At 40.8% G+C, this 24,072-nt stretch overlaps 1 protein-coding gene and 1 long non-coding RNA gene across 3 annotated transcripts; both read left to right on the top strand.

Moving 5' to 3' along the window:
• Positions 1-1,853: 1,853 nt before the first annotated feature.
• On the top strand, positions 1,854-23,213 carry LOC131330552 (small ribosomal subunit protein eS6y-like). Of its 2 annotated transcripts, XM_058364176.1 has the most exons (6): positions 1,854-1,965; positions 3,412-3,766; positions 3,883-4,010; positions 6,879-6,936; positions 7,022-7,130; positions 22,781-23,213. In XM_058364176.1, exons 2-6 carry the CDS (start codon positions 3,758-3,760, stop codon positions 23,062-23,064), a joined length of 588 nt encoding a protein of 195 aa, XP_058220159.1. In that variant the 5' UTR covers positions 1,854-1,965; positions 3,412-3,757; the 3' UTR covers positions 23,065-23,213. The 2 variants fall into 2 exon arrangements, with proteins under 2 accessions (XP_058220159.1, XP_058220158.1); XM_058364175.1 differs by lacking the exon at positions 1,854-1,965 and having other exon boundaries at positions 3,319-3,766.
• On the top strand, positions 4,058-6,263 carry LOC131330553 (uncharacterized). Its single transcript, XR_009201140.1, has 3 exons — positions 4,058-5,427; positions 5,528-5,666; positions 5,955-6,263. It is a non-coding gene; the product is annotated as an uncharacterized LOC131330553 (long non-coding RNA).
• Positions 23,214-24,072: the final 859 nt, after the last annotated feature.

Genomic DNA, 24,072 nt, shown 5'->3' with positions numbered 1-24,072 from the left:
TTTTTTAAAAAAATTTCAAGTGACAGGAAAATTCTTGAACTTAAACAAATTAATGTGACAGGAAAATTCTTTACATGCAAAAAAAATTCTTTTTGCTGAAAACTGATTTGGATGTGGTAGCATTATTCTTTGATTGCATGGTGAGCAAATGAGGATTTGAGCTGAAAGTAATTTTTATATTTATGCAGGGGTGGACCCAGGCGGCCGAGACGCTAATCCCATCCTATTTTTGCTACGAAAATTGTTTATATTTTATGAATGGTATTAGATATACCTTGATTAGATATGCAAAGTTTGTACTACAATGATTTACTCTCCTATCCGAACACACAGGGCCCGTTTGGCGGGTGGAGAGAAGGGAGTGAGGGAGATATAAGAGTCCTTTAGAGCTAGCTAGCGCATGCATGAGCCCTCTGGAAACGCTAAATTCGAAACCTATGCTTAGATCCCCTTATGCGTCTTCTACAAAGTCCTCGGCAGTTGAGAGGCCCAGGAAGCCATTGCTTCGGACCCCAAATTGACCAGGGCCCTGATATGTTCAGACCCCCTTATGCGTTAGGCCGAAAAAATTAAAGTATTCCTGTATGTAAACAAGCCCCAGATCCTGCCTCCAATGGCCGAAAGCAACATAAATTAATGAATCACAGAATTGTAATATTTTTTGGGAATAGTGACTTTCATTAAGAAACCAAACCAATCGAATCAAGGGAATAGCCGTGACGTTACGAACTAGCTAAAATCTGTATCAACAGCTATTGCTGGAAGATCCATTGGAATTAATAGAAAAAGGAAACAAAACTTATAAAGAATACCCCATTAGCCAAAGACCAAACCTATCTTTTTTCAATTTTGCCAAATACTAACATTGATCTGCCTTCTTTATTTTCTATTTTGCCAGTCTTTGATCGGGCTCTTTGCATTGAGTTTTTTAGCAATTCACATTTTCCCAAGTGGAATAAATTTTTATTACTCGCTCCTGTTGTGATGTAATTATGTGAGCTTAATTGATGGGCTATAGTGAAGTGTGGTGAGGGAGCGAAGAGAGATTTGGAATCAAACAAAGGGGTGCGAGCCAGCAACTCGGAGGGCTGGAAATCCGGAGGAAGTTGTGACGATTAGATGTGTTGGTTGTTAGTCTGTGAGTGGAATTGGCTTGTAACGTAGTGTAAATCTGTATGGAGTTTGTATTAGTGTGTGAACTAGCAGTTGTTGAGTGAGAGAGGAAGAGAGTGATTGCGTAATCTCCTGTTGTGATTGAATCAAGTAGTGATCGTTTTGTTTGTGTAATTATGTGTAATCTCTCTGAATGCTTTAGCGCAAAACAATTCCACTGAACATCTCCAACTGCTGTGACTAACTTTCAGCAACAACAGGAGTTCTTGAATTGTCTTTTGACACCAGCTAATGGAAAATGTTATGAGGACAAGCGCCCGCTGTTTTTATACCAAGAAGATCTCCATCCTCCTAAATAATAAGAACAGGTTTGAGGGATGCCAATTTTTGGCTAATTTTTCCAATTGTACCCTTCAATTGCAACCCGTTCAGTTTTCCTTGGCTGCCCAAAGTTGTAATTTCGCCATGAGGGCCACTTATGGACCGCATGCTGCCACGCCAGATTATTTCCCCTCCCCCTCTCTCTCACACCACCCACGAGCACAAATATACGGCGGATCATTCGAGAGAGAGGGAGAGGGAGAGAGAGAGAGGAGGAGGAGGAGGAGCGATCGCCGACGACCACCGACCTACCCACCGGAGCGACGGCCACCACCACTACCAGTAGCGCCCACCACCACCTCCAGCGATCACCTGCGCACCCCTCCCCTTTCGCCCGCGTCTCTGTTTTTTGCGCCCCCTTCCCCCGCCCCCCCCCCCCCCCCAGCACAGACGAACAGAGGCAGTGAAAGACGAACAGGATTAGAGACCGAAAGAGGAAGAGGTAGATGCGAAATCTTGGCGTCTTTCAAGGTATATCTGGAGTTTTCTTCCATGTAATATCTCTTACTCTCTCAGTCCTTCTTGTTGTCTTCTAGGGCTTCGTTTGAATTTTTTTTGTGTTTTCTGAATTGCCAGCTTTCCATGTCTTTGTTATTAGCATGTTTTTTCTGGAGTTTCCACTGTATAATACCTTCCTCTCCCCGTATCTCTTGCTCTTTTTTGGGGTTTCCTTTGAATTTTTTTACTTTTATCTGATTTGCCGGCTCCACAAGTGTTTGTTAGTGCTAATTTCTTTGGGTTGGATGTATGCTGTTGCGATTTTCGCCCAGAATTTGTCTTAGGATGTAAATAGCTGCGTTTTCCGTTCAAAAATTGTCTTTGAATGTACGTACCTGTAATTTTCGTTTGGAATTTGCCTTTGAATAAAGTTTAGATGACTTGATGGATTTGTAGTGATTTGTAGTTAAAATGTGTTTTCCTTCTTCCCCAGAATTACAGTTTGTGCATTGAGAAAGTTTGAGTTCTCTGAGTTGGATGTATATACCTGTGATTTCCATTGGAAATTTGTCTTTGAATGAAAAAAGTTTGTATTTTTGCTCCGAGTTTATATCTCTTGGGGGATTTGTAGTGCTTGTTTTGTCAATGTATTGCGATCGATTGTCAATTTTATAAATTGATTATTTATTCAGAGTTTTATATTCCATATGAAAAATTTTCCATAGTTGTCAGATCATCGAGACTAAGGAAAATTTTCAGAAATAAGATGGCTTTATTATCCAATGGCTTATTTGAGAGGGCTGTAGGAACAAAGTATTGGGGGATCCAATATATAAAGCGTTAGTAGGTCTCTATTGCTGAAGATGATATACTTCTAGCTAACTTTGAGTTTAGGCTCATCAATTTAATCCGGATCATCATCTGTGAACCAAAGGATCCATGGCTAAAAAAAGGCGGCAATGTATCACATAAAACTCTTGTAGTTTTGTACTTGTTACGATGAAGCAATTCAGACCAATGAACAAGCTAAAAAAGCTTGCTCTAAAGGTTCGAGTTCTCAGAATTCACAAAATTAGATACCAACTACTGATGTGGCTGAGCTTGTCTTTGTTTCAATGATATTATGAATTACTTTATGTCACTCATACTGAGGATTGTGATTTCATGGTGGATTCTAATTTGACCTAATCAAGTTTGCATATAGCACAAATCTATGGAACCAATTCTGTTGAAGCCCAAGACTTGAGGTTGGCCTATATTGCATATTTAGGTTGAGTTTATTTGTCATGTTGAGTGAAGACTGATAGAAAACAGTTCACTTTTGATGTCCTAAAATATGGGTTTCGGCAATGAAAAAAGTGATAAAGAAAGGCAGGTAACCTACCTTTTTGAGGCCAACAAGGCAATATTGGACTCACTAGGCATCCTTGGTATAGTAGTATATGTTTTCTATAGCTAACATTTTTGGGTTGCTTGAAGGTTATTGCACAAAATGTTTCAGAAGAAGAAATCAAGGGCTTGAAACAAACGTTCAAAAGCATGGATACCGATGGGAGTGGCTCAATCACATACGATGAACTCAAAGCCGGATTGACTAAGCTGGGCTCAAAGCTTACTAAATCAGAAATAATGGCGCTTATGGATGCTATTATGGATTGACTAGGCTGAGGAGGGAAAGATTTTAACTTTGTTGCGCTTATGGATTAGGAGGGAAAGATTTATTCTGTAAAGGAAGTTAGGCCTCCACAAATCCCTGAGGATCCTAATCCTCTTATTAAGAGTGCAAAATTTTGAGCGCCAACTCATATTATCTCTACAAATTCCGATGTCAAAGGTATGATATGGACCTTTATATTTGTTTCGTCTAGGCTACTTGAAGGAACCAGACTTGAATTTCACTTTTAACTGGAAATAAGGCTATTATGTTTGTCTTTTTCTCTCTATTTGCAGGTGAAAAGTCATGATACACTGGTATCCTTATGCCTTCCATCGTTGAACAGGAGTATGGAGTGGGTGATGTTATTTTCCTGTTGTGGTTCAAATGCAGCCTCCCCCATTACTGCACAAAGTTTATTGAGGTCTGATTTTTCTCCTAATAACACGTGCTATAAAAAATTCCTTCCAATTTCTTTTTTAATTTTTGAATTAGGTCGTGGGCTTGTAAAAGAGATTTTGTAGACTACTATTTCTCACTCTCGCATGTAACCTTACCAGATCTACATAATGCTATGTGCCGACCATGGTCCCTGTGTTTGGTGCTCATAACACCATAGTAAGTAACTACAAGGATAGGAAAAGATCTTCTGTCCAGTGGGCCGACCCAAGGATTTTTAGTACCCAAGGCCTAATAAAAAAAAACTGTGCTCTTTTAGAGTTAATACCTAACAATTTTTACTGCAACAATTACAATACAAGAAAGCCTAACCAATATAAAGTTATATTAATTATTACATACGAACACAAAATACAAAGTTTCCAAATAGGCAAATACATATTATCTCAAGAACGCATAAGTATCCTACATCATGGAAAATCCATTTACGCTCAGCTTCCAAGATAAGGTCGTGTTACCTAAAGGCATAAGCAACTGGATCCCGGAACAAAGACACATTTGATTGTTAATTTCAATGTGGCAAATAGATAGAGGCATATATTTCAAGTCCCGGTGACGTTTGGACCTTCCTTGTTACAGTTACGTGGGAAAAGGGGTTTTATGGGAAAAGTGATTATCGATGGCTATGTGCGATCGAAGAGCCCATTATATATCCATAAAGATTCCACAACCAAGCTGTCCATGAACACTGTCCAGGTTTTTTAAGACATTACGCATAGATGAATGAGGTTATGGTAGTGAATCATAAGAGAACCAAATTTTTCATAGAATTTTTAATGTCAAGTGTTTCCAACAGAACTGAGAAACATAAGTATAATTTAAAAACTCCGTATTCATTTTGGTATAAACCTATTCTGATGGGTTACAAAGAGATTTCATGTAGACTGTTCAGACCATTACATAATAGGTGCATGGAACGTGTTTGATGAAATGCTGCAAAGGGGGAAAAAGAGTTCCTCCATCAGATGATACAAATTTCCATCTTTGTTGTAATATTGGGTTGAGTAGGATTTCCCATGTACTCTGTTGAAATTTTTCACTTCCCGTTCACCGAAGAACATAAAACTTTAGACCTCCTCTTTTAACCAAGATGGTTTCGATCAAGTATATTCTTATTCAGTGTGTTTGTGTGTATTTATTGATTACTACGTGATTTTTAGTTGAGGAACAAATTTTGGCCGAACAGCGACTGGTCTCTTCATTTCTAGTGCGAACTCTTATGATCTTGGCGTTTGCGATGGCGAAAAATTGATTATATTGAAGGATTACGAAAGGAACCAGAGTGGGGACATTTGAGAGGTTTGCATAAAGCAATCAAGCCAAGTGAACCAGCTTTAGTTTCCATGTATTCCACGATGACTTGGCCTGGAAAAAATCTAGAGGTAGATTCAATTGTTCACTGTATCTATGCCCATTGACAGAAATGTACTCATCACTCTTTTGGCATACCTAGCATTATCTCGAATTGTTTGTTATTTCTAGGTTCATGTGTTCCAGTCAAAGGCTTTTTGTGCTTTGCAAACTATGACACCAATTCTGCCGCAAAAATCACCTTTCAGAATATGCAATATGATCTGCCTCGTCGGTCCATCAGAGACTAGGTGTTCACCCTGTTCTCGCGGTAATGTCAGCTGGTCACTTCTTTAGCATTCCTCACATAATGGAAAAAAAAGCATTTCCATAGAATAAGCTTTACTTTTTTATCCTGATTTAAGAACCTCTTATGAGGCGCTAGAAAATCCAAAACTGACATTTAGCAACAATGTGAAGTTGAGAGCTAGAATTAACAAGATTTCTTTGTTTAGCGTTGTTGTTGGTCTTCCGGTTGGTTCTCACTTTCTAACAAAAGTTCGTGTTCTTTGGATGGCAATCATGGTATTGGACTCATTATCATACCATTCATTCTGAGAATGTTGGTGTGCATTATGCGACATAGAATACTCCGGTTCTTGGTCCGGTTACATTGGAGGGTCACAATGACAGGACAAGAGACTTAAGAAATTTAATGTGGTCCAACAATGTTTGTTTTCACTTTTTATGATATTTTTATGCTCCACCTTTCTTTTGCTAGACTGCATAAGCAATTATGGAACTTACAAAATCTCTTTTGTGTTTCTCGATCTTGGATTTATGGAATCATTTGTGACCGGAAAAAAACACAACAGACTCTACTTCATTTTCTTTTTCCTGTACAATGAAGACAACCCCCAGTTTTTGCTTTCCCTCTACAAATTCCTCGACAAATCTGACGTTCAAGCCCAACCTCAAGGTAGATTGGCAAGGCCAACAATAGTGAGATATCATAAAGCCTAATATGGAGATATCATAAAGCCAGATAGAAATCGTTTCTGGATGCTGATTTTTAATCATTAGATCACATTCTGATGACCTGTTTCTGCGTCTCTTTCACTTTATATTTTGGCACTTGTTTTGGTTTTCTCCTTCAGATTTGAATTTTTTTGATATGAGAATTTTATGGTTTGGGTTTGGCATAAAATACTCTTCTTCTATACACCCATAGAATCTGAGCATTCCCCAACCCAATTGATGTTTTTAGGTTTTCATGGGTTTATATTAAATTCCAATCAAGAAAATGTGAGCTAGAAGAAATGAAACTACCGCTACTTGCTTGACATACTTTTTAGTTTTTTGTGAACGCTTCCTTATTTATGGAATATGAGCACATAAAATTCCTTTCTTTTGGAGTACAAAAAGTTGAACAGTTAATATTCCTGTATAGTACTGGAGTTTATGTTGTTTAATAAATGTTCTTTCCTTATAAGAATGCAAAAGTGATTGGCCTTTTATTTTCTCTTTTCTTTTAAATGCATAGCCGAGCTTTTTATGACAACAGCCTCTCACAAGAGGTTAGCGGAGATGCTCTTGGAGAGGTATGCACTTGCACTCCTACATCTGTCTGTGAATTCTACTTTGAGTTTTAATAATTACCTCAAGGCCTTTTCTTTGGTTTAATAGGAGTTTAAGGGCTATGTTTTCAAGATTATGGGAGGATGTGACAAGCAAGGATTCCCCATGAAACAAGGAGTGTTAACAACTGGCCGGCCCCGTCTCTTGCTCCAAAGAGGTGGGATTAATATTCTGTTGAGTGTATCTTCAAGCTGGTAACAGCTGTTTTGGTGTGTGTAGACACTAAAATTTCGGCATGACTTAATCACCGTCCGATCAATTGGGATAAATTGTCTTAATTAATTAAAGTCAAGATTGGTCAAAGCACTCGAATAAATATTGGACCCAACAAATTTCTACGGCTCAATCCATTTGAGATACAGTGAAGACCAAAGTAAGTTGGGCTAGCTTGATTGGCCAAATGGGTTAAGGTATACAAGCCCAAAAGTGCAGGCCCGCTTCAAATAAATCATAAAAGAAAAGAGTCAAATAATAAATATATTACTTCTCTTTTAAATTGAAATCATTCCTTAAAAAGAAGAATAAAATCTTCTTACATAGGAAATGAAATGTGATCAAGATCCAATCAAATCCAATCAAGTCAAGCCAATCAAATCAAATCAAGCCAATCAAAGATCTTATTATAAGATCTTGCCATACTTAGCTCTTCTCTTATTGAGCCTATAAATAGAGGCTCATATGAGAGAGAGAACACCTTTTGCTTGGTATTCTTCAGAGCTCTCAAGCACTCTTCAAGAACTCAAGCATTCTTCAACATCCTGCAGAGAATCATCAAACACCAAAAACCGTGTCGATTTCTTTGCAAGTCCACCACATCAAATCATTCAACAAACCAAAACTCTTGGAGATTTTAAAGATCAAACTCCAAAGTTTAAGTCATCTTCAAACTTTGTTCTTCAGTTCATTCAACTTGAAGATTCAAAGAAAGTTATTGTTTCTGCGATTCAACAACAAGCATTCAAGCCGTTGGAATGCCACCGATTCCGGAGATCGAATCAGAGGATTTTGTTCTTTTCTTTATTTAAAGAGCATTCATTAGAGAATTGTAACCCTCTCAATTCAAAATCAAATAAAAAGTATTATTTTGTGCATCTTTTTCGTCTTCTTTATTGCAGGACTCGAATTTGTGTGTTACAAATTTGGCACGCCCGGTGGGACCTCTCTACCTCTCATCTCTTTCTCCAAAGTCAAGTTCTTCACAAATGGCTTCTAAGAAGATTCAAACCGCTCCAATCAACAAAAACACTAACAAGAATGCCGCTGTTGCCAAGAATAGCAGTAGCACTTCTACTGGCCCTGCGACGCGTAGCAAAGCTAAGGCGACCTATATCGTCGCCAATCAAGGAGCTATGCCAAAAGTTAACCCAGCAAAGGTGCCACCTAGCAAGCGCCGAAGTGTTGCCACACTTGCAGCAAAGAAGGAAGAAGAGCGCTCCGAAAAGCTTCCATCCAATTCTGGAAGTTCTATGTCTGCAAGCTCACCTCTCCCAACTCATTCAGTTTCTGATGCAGATTCTAGCACGGGTTCGCATTCAGGATCCTCTCCTTCTTCTTCGAAGCGCTCAGAGTCGCCAATTTGTTCAGACGCATCTTACTCCATGGCTATGCAGGCAATGACCACTGATGCTGCAACGGTGGAGGAGCAACTAACTACTATGGCGCGCGCCATTGAAAAGCTCACCAAGACCGTGGAAGATAAAGACCTCCAGATTGCATCGCTTATGAACAAGTTAGAGACTCAGAACATGGGAGGAACTAGCCATGATGCTTCACATCCACCAGGTTTCACACCAAAAGGAGTCATAATTGCTGACCAATCTGGAAAGCTCATGATGGGTGACCAAACTGGGAAACTCAAGCAAACGGACGATGGTAATCATATTTTGTCATCAAATCAAGGAGATGGTCGTAAGGTCAATCGCATAAGGGCAATTGAAAGTGCTCAACCAACTTCTATTGCTTCGTTGTCTGTCCAACAACTCCAAGACATGATAGCAAGCACGATCAGAGCACAGTACGGAGGGCCTCCACAAAGTGCGTTTACGTATTCAAAACCTTACACAAAGCGCATTGACTGCTTTAGGATGCCTATTGGTTATCAGCCGCCTAAGTTTCAACAATTTGACGGGAAAGGAAACCCAAAGCAACATGTTGCCCACTTCGTCGAAACATGCAACAACGCTAGGACGGAGGGAGATCTACTTGTCAAACAATTCGTTCGTTCGCTCAAGGGAAATGCTTTTGAATGGTACACAGACTTAGAGCCAGAATCGATTGATAGTTGGGAACAGATGGAGCGAGAGTTCTTGAATCGTTTCTATAGCACTCGTCGCATTGTAAGTATGACGGAGCTAACCAACACAAAGCAGTGGAAGGATGAACCTGTGGTTGACTACATCAATCGTTGGCGTGCTGTAAGCCTGGACTGTAGAGACCGACTCTCCGAACTCTCGGCCGTTGAGATGTGCATGAAGGGTATGCATTGGGGTCTCCTTTACATTCTTCAAGGGGTAAAACCGCGGACTTTTGAAGAGTTGGCTACACGTGCACACGATATGGAAATCAACATAGCAACTCACGGAGGAAACAATCCTCCTATTTTGGGAAATCCAAATGACAAGAAGGATGTGAAAAGAGGAGACAAGTCCTCCAAGAACACAACCAAAGATGCGATGATGGTAAATACGACCCCAGTAAAGATCACAGCAAGAGACAATAAAAAGGAGGTCAAAAAAGAATATCGCCCTGTAGAGAAAGACAAACGTCTGCCTCTAAAGGAATTACAAGAAAAGAAGTACCCGTTCCCCGATTCTGATGTGCCTGGCATGCTAGAAGACTTACTTGAAAAGAAAGTCATTCAACTACCTGAGTGCAAACGTCCCGAGGAAATAGGTCGTGTGAATGACCCAAAGTATTGTCAATATCATCGGATTGTAAGCCACCCTACTGAAAAGTGCTTTGTGTTGAAGGAACTGCTTATTGATCTAGCAAGCAAGAATAAAATCCTTCTAGACCTTGACGAAGCTACGGAATCCAACCATACCACCACCATTGTTGTGGGGTCGCAAGATTCTCCAACTTCTGGTTCTAAAGCAAAGGGAGAGCACGTAACAACATCGACAGAAGGGGCAATTGCGAGAACTCTCCAATTTGGCTCACTTGAACCTGTGATAGTTCAAGTCCTAAATCAAGAAATATCAACTTTTTCTTGCATAGACAAAAATTCGAGTGCAGAAATTGATGAAGGATGGATCGTCGTGACACGAAAGAAGTCATGCAAAAACAAGCCCAAAGCTAAATCAGTTTGTCCTACAAAAATCCAAGGAAAGAGGAATCATCACCAATATTCAAAGAGAAAGGGAGGAAGGAAAATGAAAGCCAAGAAAGAGGTGTTAGAAGTTCGCGAACCTGTAGAACAAAATCCTCTTGCCCCAATCACTTTACAAGATTTCTTTCCAAAGGGTTATTTCAAGGAGGACGAAGTCGAAGATGTCTACATGGTTTCGACAAGTGAAGAAATTGTTAGCGACGTCGAACAAGTCCACGAGCTAAAAGCAACAATGAACAAAGAAGAGGCTGACCTCTTTACAACTTTGAACGAAGCACTTCCATGGTTTAGTCTTCGCGAAGCATCGCAACTCTCCCAATCAGCCAGGCTCGCACTCATTCAAGTTTTAGAAGACCCCATGAAGTACGAGTCTATAATCAATAAAGTTGGTACCACGGAGAACTCCACTACTTGTGCTTCTTGTTGTGCGACGATCACATTCACCGATGAAGACTTGCAATTAGGTTCAAAACCGCACAATCGACCATTGTTTGTGTCGGGGTACATCAAAGAACAAAAGGTGGGTCGTATTCTTATCGATGGAGGCTCCGCAGTAAATATCATGCCAAAGTTCATCATGAAGAAACTCGGAATCCCAATCGATGAGTTGGCCCGTAGTCGTTTGGTCATTCAAGGCTTCAACCAAGGAGGGCAGCGAGCAATCGGAATGATTCGTTTGAACCTCACCATCAATGAGCTTGTAGCAAGTACACTATTTCATGTCATCGATGCAAAAACCTCTTACAATCTTCTGCTACTGGGGAGACCATGGGTTCATGGAAATGGAGTGGTTGCATCCACACTCCATCAATGCTTTAAATTCTATCAAGACGGGATAAAGACTGTAGTAGCAGATGACAAGCCATTCACTGAAGCTGATTCTCACTTTGCAGATGCAAAATTTTACATGGAGTCCATTGCCGTTCTTGAAGTTATCCCAGCTGAAGTTCCTTTCATGGGACAAGGAAGTTCAAAGAAAGAGAAGCAAGCCACAACAACGCATTCACAAGAAAATGCAAGAAATTGTGAAGAACCACTAAGAATTGAGTCTTCACGAGAAAGATCTTCATCTTCTGAAACACAAGCTGCGGAAAAGAGCTTTAGATACATTCCAAAGTCTCGACGAAAGGAAGGACAATCACCGTTTGAAGAGGTCATCACCACTATAGGGAATCCAGCAAAATGCTCTCAAACTTTGTGCAAGGAAGATCTTCAAATGCTAAAGGGAGACCTAACAACACCTCTTCCGACCTTGGGACAGCCTAGCTCAACCAAGCCTCCATTGAAAGGTTTGTTAAGTCTACACAAAGTCCTCTTCAACATTCACCTCTTCCCGAAAAGATAACCGACGGTTTTGATCCAAAGGCTTACAAGCTCTTGGCTAACTCAGGTTATGACTTCAATAATCCTACGCCACTTGGAGAGTTGAGTCCTGAACTCACTGGTGAGAAGGTCCACGGCCTTAGTAAAGCACAAGAAGAATTAAGGCAGCAAGGATATAGAGTTAGTCCTCCAAAGACCGGTCTTGGGTTCACACCACCGAAACCCATCCGTATATCTGCCAAAGGAAAATGTAAGAAAGCAAATTCGCAGCATATCACAGTGGAAGAGGTGAAAGAGGGCGACAATGAACAAGTTGCTCCTCGAGTCTCTGTTTTTGATCGCATCAAAGCTCCCATATCTCGAACCTCAGTCTTCAATAGACTTGGTGTTACAAAAGAGACGTGCGAGGGAGCAACGTTACAGCCAAAAAAGTCAATCTTTTCTCGACTGGGGAATAAAAGCGCATTGTCGAGAGAGGACAATTTCGAGAGAAAGGGAAAAAGCATCGACCTAGATTCTGCAAAGGAAGATGAGGAGACTCGAAGCTCTATACCTTCTCGTATGAAGCGGATAACATCACTCGAAGTCAATGCAGAACGTCCACTCAAAGTTAAACGACACACCATCGTACTAACTGGGCAACCTAAGGGTCATGAAAGAGCTGAAAAAGAAGAGGAGATGGAGTACACTACATCCTACCACGTGATGGTTGAGGAACACTCGAAATCAGATTCTGAAGATGACGATTTTCCAGAAGCTCCTCCCGAACTGGAAGATGGAGGACAACCAACAGTTGACGACCTCAAAGAACTCAACCTTGGAACTTCCGACAAGCCTCGACCAATCTTTGTGAGTGCACTTCTAAGCCCAGAAGAGGAAAAAGCATACTTCGACCTGTTGTTCGAGTATAGAGACGTCTTTGCTTGGACTTATAAAGAAATGCCAGGACTAAGCCCTAGAGTAGCTGTTCACCACTTAGGGATTAGACACGGTGCCCGTCCTGTAAAGCAAGCTTGTCGGTATATCCGACCTGAGCGGATCCCCGTTATTGAAGAAGAGGTTAACAAACTAATCGAAGCTGGGTTCATACGTGAAGTAAAGTACCCACGGTGGATTTCAAGCATGGTCCCAGTAGTGAAGAAAAATGGAAAGATTCGGATATGTGTCGACTTTCGAAATTTGAATGATGCATGCCCCAAAGACGACTTTCCTCTTCCCATCATGGAGTTGATGATAAACGCAACTACCGGCCACGAGGCATTGTCTTTTATGGATGGATGTTCTGGATACAACCAAATAAGGATGGCACCCGAAGATGAAGAAGCAACGGCCTTCCACACCACGAAAAGAATATTTTGTTACAAAGTAATGCCTTTCGGCCTCAAGAATGCTGGAGCCACTTATCAACGCGCCATGCAAAAGATTTTTGATGATATGCTCCATAAGATCGTGGAGTGTTATGTGGACGACTTGGTTGTCAAGACCAAACAAAGAGAGGATCACCTGCAAGACCTTCGACCAGTTTTCAATCGATTGAGGAAGTACGACGTGAAAATGAATCCTCTCAAATGTGCCTTTGGAGTTACATCTAGAAAATTTCTTGGTTTCATTGTCCGACATCGAGGCATTGAGGTCAATCAATCCAAAATTGATGCTATACAAAAGATGCCAACGCCGAAAAACATAAAGGAACTCCGGAGCTTGCAAGGCCATTTGGCGTACATCCGCCGATTCATTTCAAACTTAGCGGGACGTTGCCAGCCTTTTAGTCGTCTGATGAAAAAAGATGCACCTTTCATTTGGGATCACGCTTGTCAAAATGCCTTTGAAAGTATTAAAACCTACTTGCTCAATGCTCCAGTTTTAGGGGCTCCTATTTCTGAAAAACCACTAATACTTTACATAGCTGCCCAAGAGGAGTCACTAGGGGCAATGCTTGTGCAAAATGATGAAGAGAACAAAGAACGAGCACTCTACTACCTGAGTCGAAGATTGACTGAAAACGAGCTCAAGTATTCACCTGTTGAAAAGATGTGCTTGGCACTCGTCTTCTCTTCGCAAAAGTTAAGGCATTATTTTCAAGCACACACAATTCATCTCGTGGCCAAAGCGGACCCGGTCAAATACGTCATGTCCAAACCCATCCTCTCAGGACGCTTAGCAAGGTGGTCTCTCCTCTTTAATGAATTTGAGATCATATACGTCCCACAGAAAGCACTTAAAGGGCAAACATTAGCAAATTTCTTGGCGGATCATCCTATCCCAGCCGATTGGGAAATATCCGAAGAGTTCCCTGATGAAGATGTACTATTTATCAAGGTTCTTCAGCTCTGGACGATGTTCTTTGACGGGGCTGCTAGATTGGAAGGGGCTGGAGCTGGCGTCATCTTCGTCTCTCCACAAAAGCAAGTCCTACATTACGCGTTCATACTTAGTGAAAAATGTTCAAACAATGTCGCTGAGTATCAAGCTTTGATTCTTGGTCTCCAAATAGCTAATGAATTGAAGATTGTAGACCTCGAGATCTTCGGAGACTCCAAGCTAATAATTAACCAACTATGCGGAGACTATGAAGTGAAGAAAGATGACTTAGTCCCATATTTTCAATATGCAAGTCACTTGTTGAAAAATCTTGAAGGAGTGACACTTGAGCATGTGCCACGAGAGGAGAATCGCATGGCAGATGCACTAGCTAACCTAGCAACAACTTTAGCAGTGCAAAAAGGTGAGAATGTCAATGTCCATGTGTGCGAACAATGGATATTACCACTGTTGTTGGACTGCCGCCTCGAAGAAGCAAATGCAATCACAGTCTTGCCCATTGAAGACAACGATTGGAGACAACCCCTGATTGACTACCTCCAACATGGAAAGCTTCCAAATGACCGTCGACATAGGGCAGAGATAAGACGACGAGCTCCTCGATTCATCTTTTTCAAAGATACTTTATTTCGTCGCTCATTCGAAGGTGTCTTTCTCCGCTGTCTTGGGAAAGAAGAATCCCAACAAGCAATGGAAGAATCCCACTCTGGGATCTGTGGGGCACATCAATCTGGTCCAAAACTTCACTTTCGAGTAAAAAGGATGGGATACTACTGGCCCACTATGGTAAAGGATTGTTTGAATTACGCTAAAAGGTGCCAAGCCTGCCAATTCCATGCAAACTTTATCCATCAGCCACCAGAACCATTGCACCCTACAGTTGCCTCGTGGCCATTTGATGCATGGGGGTTAGATGCAGTTGGACCACTTACCAAGTCTTCTGCCGGCCACTTGTACATTCTGGCTGCAACAGACTATTTCTCAAAATGGGCTGAAGCTATTCCTGTTAAGGAAGTCAAGAAGGAAACCGTTGATTTCATCAAGTCAAATATCATCTTTCGGTATGGAGTGCCGCATCATATCATTACTGACAATGGAACACCTTTCGTCAATAAGTTAATGGATAAGCTTTGCGACAAGTTTGACTTCATGCAAAGAACCTCCTCAATGTATAATGCACCGGCTAATGGGCTCGCAGAAGCATTTAACAAAACGTTGAGCAACCTCTTGAAGAAAGTGGTCGCAAAGTCTAGGCGAGATTGGCATGAAAGGATTGAAGAAGCCCTTTGGGCATACCGAACAACGTATAGGACCCCTACTCAAGCGACCCCATACTCTCTTGTGTACGGTGTTGAAGCTGTTCTTCCACTAGAGCGACAAATTCCATCACTAAGGATAGCCCTCCAAGAAGGCTTGACTGATGAAGAAAATGCAAAGCTCTGCCTCGCTAAGTTAGAAGCACTAGACGAGAAGAGATTGGAAGCGCAGCAACAATTGGAATGCTACCAAGCTCGAATCTCTAAAGCTTTCGACAAAAAGGTTAAGCCTCGCTCCTTTAAATTTGGAGACTTAGTGCTTGCACTGCGAAGACCCATTATCACTAATCGTCGAACCCGCAACAAATTCTTGTCAAAATGGGATGGTCCATATGTGGTGGTGGAAGTCTACAACAGTGGAGCGTACAAGATAGCTGATGAACAAGGTTTCAGAATTGGGCCAATCAACGGAAAGTTCTTGAAGCGCTACTATCCCTGAGACCTCCTACTCCTAATCGCACGAGCATAAACTGCATGATGCTTCTGGCCCGCATGAGCTAAAACTGTGTACGGCCCAAAAAAAAAAAGAAAAAGGATTCATCATATTTGAACTACGTTTTGACTTGATCCCTTTCAAGGGTACGTAGGCAACTTGAGAATTTTTCTCGAGTACAGTCAATCAAAAAAAAAAAAAAATTTGTTATCTTACCTTTGAACTACGTTTTGACTTGATCCCTTTCAAGGGTACGTAGGCAACTTGAGAATTTTTCTTGAGTACAGTCAATCAAAAAAAAAAAAATTTGTTATCTTACCTTTGAACTACATTTTGACTTGATCCCTTTCAAAGGTACGTAGGCAACTTGAGAATTTTTCTCGAGTACAGTCAGTCCCAAAAAAAAAAAAAAGAAAAAGAAAAAAGAAAAAATTGTTACTCTTGGCCCGCAAAAGAGTGAACTATGAACAGCTAAAAGTATGAGAATAGCTTTTATTTAAATAATAATTGATCATCTTATACTAAGCATCATAAACGCAAGACATGATTTGCGGTGAAAATGAAACACTCATCCAGTAGAGTAAACAAGCCTAAAGGAAAGCAAAATAAGAATTAAGGTAGCCATGCCAAATTCTGGATCTCGTCTTGCTCGGACTTCAGAAGTTGCTCCAGATTATTAGCCACTTCCATATCATTCTTCTCGATCACCTCAGCTGCCTCTAAAGTAGCTCGTTCTGCTTGCAAATTTGAGATAACATGCTGATCCTGACCTCTCTCTACATCAATCCCATCAATTGATTCCTTGAGCTCATTTGCCTGCAAATCTAACAACTCTAGCTCCTTCATCAGCTTAACTCTCTTCGAACCAACGCCATCTAACTCAAAGCTGAGTACTTGAGCGCGTTGCATTTTTTGGCCATCGAGAGCCAAAGCATTGATAAGACGTTGATCTATATCCGCCAATCGTTGCACTTGCACCTCTAAGGTCATCCCACTAGCAAAACCGGATCTCATCAAAATATAGTTGCCAGCATTCTGTATGTGCTTCTCTATCTGGATTCGGAGCGGAGAATAATCCACTTGGAATTTTGAAAACTCATCATAAATCTTTTGCAACTTTGGCCTCAAGTATGCTAGCTTCTTAAGAGGGGTCTTGCTTAAGACACTCTTAATGCTGTTATCCAAAATCAAACAAGCGGCGCGACGAGCATCAACAATAGTACTTCCAATATCAAATGCAGTAACGGTCGATGGTGCAGCTGGACCTAACTTAGGAGGGTTTGATGAAGGTGGAAGACGGATTGCCCCAAATGTGTGATTTTGTCGTTGTCGTAGTGCCAAATCAAAGGAAGATGGGCCGCGAACTGATTCTCCACTCATGGACTGCTCATCAAGGAGGATAAAATTTTCGTCCTTAGAGTTATGTATAATATCACCTTCCAGCAACTAAAAAAAAAAAGAAGAAGAAAATGTTGGTGTTTGGAGATATAACAAGCAAATATTGATTGGAATTAAAAATAAATTTCCTTACCTCAACCTGATTGGCCTGAATTGGTTGACTGCTACTTGGGACACCTTCAAGAAGCTTGTCCATATCATTAAATGAAACATCAGCCCTTTCAGCAATGCCACAGCCAGATTTCTTCTTAAGATGGCGCCAATTGCGATCCTCACAACTGCTCCTTTCATCGGTTGTTTTGTTAAGAGGAACAACACTTCTAACCAGGTCGTGGTTTCCACCATTCATTCGTGTGGTACGAAGGTCAGTACGTGGTTCAGCGGTAGCAAGTTTTTTGGCCTTAGCAACTTGTTGCTTGGGAGAGGCAGGACGCTTACCCTTCGCAGAGTGCTCGGCCGAGCTTCGAAAATAATCTCTGTAAATATGAGACCACCACTCTAGATATGCCTTGGTAATGGGAATGGCTCGACGGTCAGCACGGTTCGGCAACCTCAACTTGCTCTGGGACTTTTCACGAATAAGGGACTCAAAATGCTTGACAATATTCTTCAAGCTGCAAATACGAAGGTTAACGTTAAGTTTCCCTGGTACATCCTGAGTAAAGCCAAACTGTCGGCTGAATCTATGGGGGCTGTATGGTTCGATGAATTTAGTGGAACCACTCCCCAATGTCAGATATCCAGATCGAATGCTGATGAGGTACTCCATCTCCCAATCACTAAGCTGACCGTCGTCAACCAATTCTTTGCTTTTGCCCTCTCGTTGTGCGAAGCGATCCATAACCAGACCATCACACTTTCGGAATAGGTCAAGCGCTTCAGCCTCATCAAGCTGCTTAGCCACTCTTTCGCCACCATATCTAATCATCTTTGGTTTTTGAAGCGATGGTTGGGCGTCGCTGCTAAAATGGGTGCCGAAATACTCTCCTAGCCATGCATAAACATAATGGACAGGAAAAACAGCATCACACTTCCCAGGATTAGAAGATTTAGCAATATCATTTAATCCTCTATAAATACTCGCTAGTACAGGGACGGCAAGGCAGAATCTTGTACCACGAGCCATCATGGCGGCAACTTTGAAAACCCCAGGTCTAATCAATTCGCAACTCCCAACAGGCAAAACAAATTTGCATAACCAACAAGCAAGAAAAGCTGCCAGATGGGCAACGTCCTTTTGTGTCTCTTTGACCCCCAAAATGGTGAAAACCTCTTCCTGCTTAGGTGTTCGCACTTAAGCTTCGCCAATGGTACCAGAAGGATTGTTAACATTGGCAGGTCGCTGGTCTTGTTCCGAGAAGTCTTCTTCGATGACTTGGAATAGGAAATCTTCCCTTTGAACCAAAACTTTACCCAGGCATCAATCTTCACTTCACCTTTCTTTGAGTCTGTAAGAAGACGATGGTAGGCAAGGAAAAGGTAGCGACAGTTCACCGGGAGATAGTACGTATTATCCTTGTCGACACCGATTAACTCATCTACACTTGGAACAGCCTCATCATAAATTAAACCAGAAATTGGAAGCCCGCCAAGTGCTCTCAAGTCCCAAAGAGAAATGGACATCTCTCCCACAGCAGTATGCAATGTGTTGGTGGATGGACTCCATAATTCACAGAAATGTCGCATGACACTTCCGAGTCGATCGTATGAAAACAAAGAAGCATATATGGCCTCATAAATCTTCGCCTTCTTCAACATTTGCTCATGACGACTCAATATGTCTTCAAGCCACTCCCAATACCCTTTGCAATAGGAAGGATCGACGATCGCTTTAAAAGTGTTTCCCCAAACGGCTTCTTCGGTCTGGATCCTATGGCTAAGGAGGGAGAACGGAGTAGGTTGATCTGTCTCTTCATCATGATGAGCTGACTGCAAGAGCAATGCCTGAGAATCAGACTTGCTTCCAATAACCTCGCAATTAGTCTCGATAGCCCACTGTGGAGGATGAAGCACGTCACCTAGAGACTCATACTGTAGAGCCCATGCACCAAGAAAAGCGAGATGAACAGTCAAAGTGGTCCCATTCTCAACGTTATCAGTAGGGTCATTTAGTCATGAAGCCTTCTTGGAAACTCTTGAAGCAAGCCATGCCTACGATGCAAAATAGGGTACAAAAGGAAAAGAGACTAAAGAAACTTACAAGAAAAAGCTCATGTTATAAGAAAGATATAATTAGCCTACGATCACAGGACGTGTTGAGGCGCTCGGATAACTAGGCAAAAGCTAGCCCACCGGGCGCACTTTCCATAATGGTAAACATCCAACCCTCTCCAATTGGGGTGGAGAAGTGTCTAGATAACTAGTCAGTGACTAGCCCACTAGGCGCATCCTCTGAACCGCAAGGTTAAAAATAACCACCTTTGGTCCATAGTGTGGTGAAGTGTCTAGATAACTAGTCAAGGACTAGCCCACTAGGCGCATTCTCCGCTAAGTCAAACTAACCACCTATGGTCTGTGGGTACAAAGAAGTGTCTAGATAACTAGTCGAGGACTAGCCCACTAGGCACATTCTTTGCTAAGTCAAACTAACCACTTATGGTTTCTGGGTGTGGGGAAGTGTCTAGATAACTAGTCGAGGACTAGCCCACTAGGCGCATTCTCCGTGAAGTCAAACTAACCACCTATGGTCTGTGGGTGTGGAGAAGTGTCTAGATAACTAGTCAAGGACTAGCCCACTAGGCGCATTCTCCGTGAAGTCAAACTAGCTACCTATGGTTCAAATGGTAGGAAAAGTGCTTAGATAACCAGCCAATGACTAGCCCACTATGCACATTTTCCGCTACGGTCAAAGTGTTATGTATGCCAAAGAATTATGGAAAGCGAAGCGATTGAAGACAAATTCTCCAAACTTTGCAAACTTTGCTAAAAGTAATATACCTCGGTATTGTATAGCAGGGGGCAACAAGCAAGGAATGTAGGGATGGCTTCGTGAACTGCTCATTCATGCAATCAAAGTCAAAAGTGTGAATAAATCTGTAACAACATGCATGGGTATAATGTCTTGGGAAAAGTAGACAGATATCAAAAAAAAAAAAAAAAACTCCGTAAAAGAGTAAACAAGCTTCAAATAAATCAAGTTTGAGACGGATCTCGAATATCTCAGCTGCAATTTTGGTTCTATGCCGGAATATACGTGTACATGCATGACCATTTTCGGTGCTGTCAAGATTCCCAAAAAAAAAAAAAAATACAAGGTTCCACCAAATGTTGGGAGCAAACTATAAATTAAGGGGGCATGCTAGACTTCTACGTGGAAACCATGAAGAGCACTTCGCTGCATTTTGACAAATTGCTGGTGACATTCACATGAAAAAAAAAATTTTTTTTTTAGAGGAAATAAGACAAAGACAACTGCAGGCATTTTCACTTTGGCCGGACATGCATGATGGTCACCCGTTTATGCAGAAAACATCTTTTCATTCCCACACTAACTAAGAAGTGTTTGAAATGGAAGCCGCAAGACGGACAACAATGGTCCCGTGCCAATGAGTTTATTTTACGGGCAAGCAAATCTGTCATGCTAAACCAAGATCAAACAAATAAAAAAAAAATTTTGAAAGAAGAGGAATCTGCTCAAACGCATGCAATGGAATAAGGGAGAGCCTTTACCTTCGAGACCCCTTTCCGTAGCCTTCTGGACTTGTGGCAGTGTTCCGATGCAGTGGATGAAGGAAAGGCACGAAGCCATTGTGTGTTCCAACGCCTGTAATATACAAGTGGCTCAAGGGTTTCCTAAGGAAAGTTGTTTGGCCCTCCCAATTAAAGAAATCAAGTGGCAAAGGAAAGAGTATATTTGTGATTGATAATGGGAACCATATCATGGGTCTACGCATGGCAAGGATTGTGTCAGTATGCAAATTATACTTTCTTTCCTTTGAGAAAACATAAAAAAATGGAAGTAATTGATGATCATTGCCTTCAGTTTAAAACTGAAGAGGAAAATCAATATTCCTTTTGTGGAGAATACAAAAGACGGACGTAAAATATGGAATCATTACCATTAAGGATGCTCTCACGTGCAAATCCAAACCGTACATGGATTTGAAAGAGTTCTCTTGGAATTTTTTTAATGAAGGAAGCTGACAAAGCTCAATTCCAAAGATCAAATATCTCGTGCGGAAGAAAATTCATATAATCATGCCCTGATTCTTAGGTTGACTTTCAACACCCAATAATATTGGTGCATGTACAAGGAAAGTATATATTTTCTAGCAGATAAGGATACCAGTATACCATGGTTGCAAAATCATTCCAACATTGAGAGTATTACCAATAGTCCGGCTTTTGAATTATTGGAATCCTTTCCAAAGCAACTCCACTCTTGCCATTAAAGATGTGAAGTGCACGTGAATTTTTCTCCAAAAAAAAAAATTTAAAAAATTAAAAAAAATTAAAAAAAGGGGGTCACTCAAGTGAATTTTGCATGCAATCCTTCAAATGCAAGACAAATCTCAACAATCACAGGCGCCAATTCATGAGTACTTTTTACCCAGGGATTTCCTCCCGTTAGCATGTCCACGACAAGCTAATGTTAAACTCAAACGAGCTAGTCGGCAAACAAGGTACTTCAAGCCTCGCCCTCAATGCTAGCAAGCAAGCATCCGCCTAAGACTTAAAGTGGGGGCAAATTTGTAGACACTAAAATTTCGGCATGACTTAATCACCGTCCGATCAATTGGGATAAATTGTCTTAATTAATTAAAGTCAAGATTGGTCAAAGCACTCGAATAAATATTGGACCCAACAAATTTCTACGGCTCAATCCATTTGAGATACAGTGAAGACCAAAGTAAGTTGGGCTAGCTTGATTGGCCAAATGGGTTAAGGTACACAAGCCCAAAAGTGCAGGCCCGCTTCAAATAAACCATAAAAGAAAAGAGTCAAATAATAAATATATTACTTCTCTTTTAAATTAAAATCATTCCTTAAAAAGAAGAATAAAATCTTCTTACATAGGAAATGAAATGTGATCAAGATCCAATCAAATCCAATCAAGTCAAGCCAATCAAATCAAATCAAGCCAATCAAAGATCTTATTATAAGATCTTGTCATACTTAGCTCTTCTCTTATTGAGCCTATAAATAGAGGCTCATATGAGAGAGAGAACACATTTTGCTTGGTATTCTTCAGAGCTCTCAAGCACTCTTCAAGAACTCAAGCATTCTTTAACATCCTGCAGAGAATCATCAAACACCAAAAACCGTGTCGATTTCTTTGCAAGTCCACCACATCAAATCATTCAACAAACCAAAACTCTTGGAGATTTTAAAGATCAAACTCCAAAGTTTAAGTCATCTTCAAACTTTGTTCTTTAGTTCATTCAACTTGAAGATTCAAAGAAAGTTATTGTTTCTGCGATTCAACAACAAGCATTCAAGCCGTTGGAACGCCACCAATTCCGGAGATCGAATCAGAGGCTTTTGTTCTTTTCTTTATTTAAAGAGCATTCATTAGAGAATTGTAACCCTCTCAATTCAAAATCAAATAAAAAGTATTATTTTGTGCATCTTTTTCGTCTTCTTTATTACAGGACTCGAATTTGTGTGTTACAGTGTGCTGTGATCTTTTTCAAAGGATATTTTGCATTTGCTTCCTAATCTGGAACATCTTAATTTTGATTGGACAGGGACTCCATGCTTTCGTGGACATGGAAGGCGCACCGGAGAGAGGAGGAGGAAGTCTGTTCGTGGGTGCATTGTGATCCCAGACCTTTCTGTTCTGAACTTGGTTATTGTGAAGAAAGGTGAGAGCAAACTTTCCGGCTTGACTGACACTAACAAACCAAGGTTGAGGGGTCCTAAGAGGGCATCAAAAATTTGTAAACTCTTCAGCCTCTCCGAGGAAGACGATGTTCGAAACTACGTGAACACATACCGCTGGATGTTCACAAACAAAGCTGGTAGGTTTTAATGTTTTTTATAATGTTAGAAGTTCGAAGTGATTCATTTGGCAATAGAGTTCGTTTTTCCTGTATTTTCAAGAACCAAATTATGGTGTTGTGATGTTTTGTAGTTTTTTCCCACATTTTGCAGATGGACCTTTACTGTGGTTTTAGACCAGATGGATCAACATGTGCCATGGGCTAGATTATTTTCTATTTTGCTATGAAAAGTCTCTTTCCAAGTACTTTTCAATCCAGCAAACTATCTACTCTATATGCAAAGTACCATCACTAAATAGGTTGCGCACTGTGTGCTTTTCCTATCATCACCACTCACCACTGCAAACTCTACAAGTCTTATGCTCCTTCACCATCTATGGATAAAGTGCAGACTATGTAGAACGTATGTAAATTATCTAAACTTTTGCTACTTTGATAAATCTACGTAATATATCTTCCTACCTATTTTCATGTTCTATTGCTTCCAGCTCTGAAATTACAAATAGGACATATCTAGCCTATATAAAAACTTGTTCCCTTCAACGGGCATGCATTCGTGTTGTGCACGAAGGAGCACCTAGTAGTGTTAAATATAAGAACATGGATAAATTTTGATGTCAAAAGCGCCTTGAAAACCATCAAATGAAAAAATCCAAGTACAGCAGCCTTGAAGTCTGAGTGTGATTCGTTGTATGAGTCTATCTCTTCTGCATCATTTCAAGTCCTAGTTAATGTTTCACCGTCTTCAAAGTTTAAGTCACGCAGAGACCTGAGGTGGGGTGATCCATTGTCACTCATTCTCTTTGATGATTTAACAAGAGGAAATACTGCTTATTGTCAAGGGATGAGAAAACTACTCCATAATGAGTACATATTCCTAGATATCAATTGTTTATTGGTGAAAAATCGAAGTTATAGAGAGGAGGAACAAGATGTTGGAAATATCTGTTTAATTTTTGTGATAAAACCAATAACATGAATGCAATAAAATTGGAACTCAAAACCTGGAAATCGATGGAAACAAATTGGTGATCAAG

This window comes from Rhododendron vialii, chromosome 6a (genome assembly GCF_030253575.1).
Source record: "Rhododendron vialii isolate Sample 1 chromosome 6a, ASM3025357v1".
In the NCBI taxonomy this organism is placed as follows: Eukaryota; Viridiplantae; Streptophyta; class Magnoliopsida; order Ericales; family Ericaceae; genus Rhododendron; species Rhododendron vialii.
The sequence above is the reverse complement of the archived record's forward strand: the minus strand, read 5'-3'. Positions and strand labels throughout refer to the sequence as shown.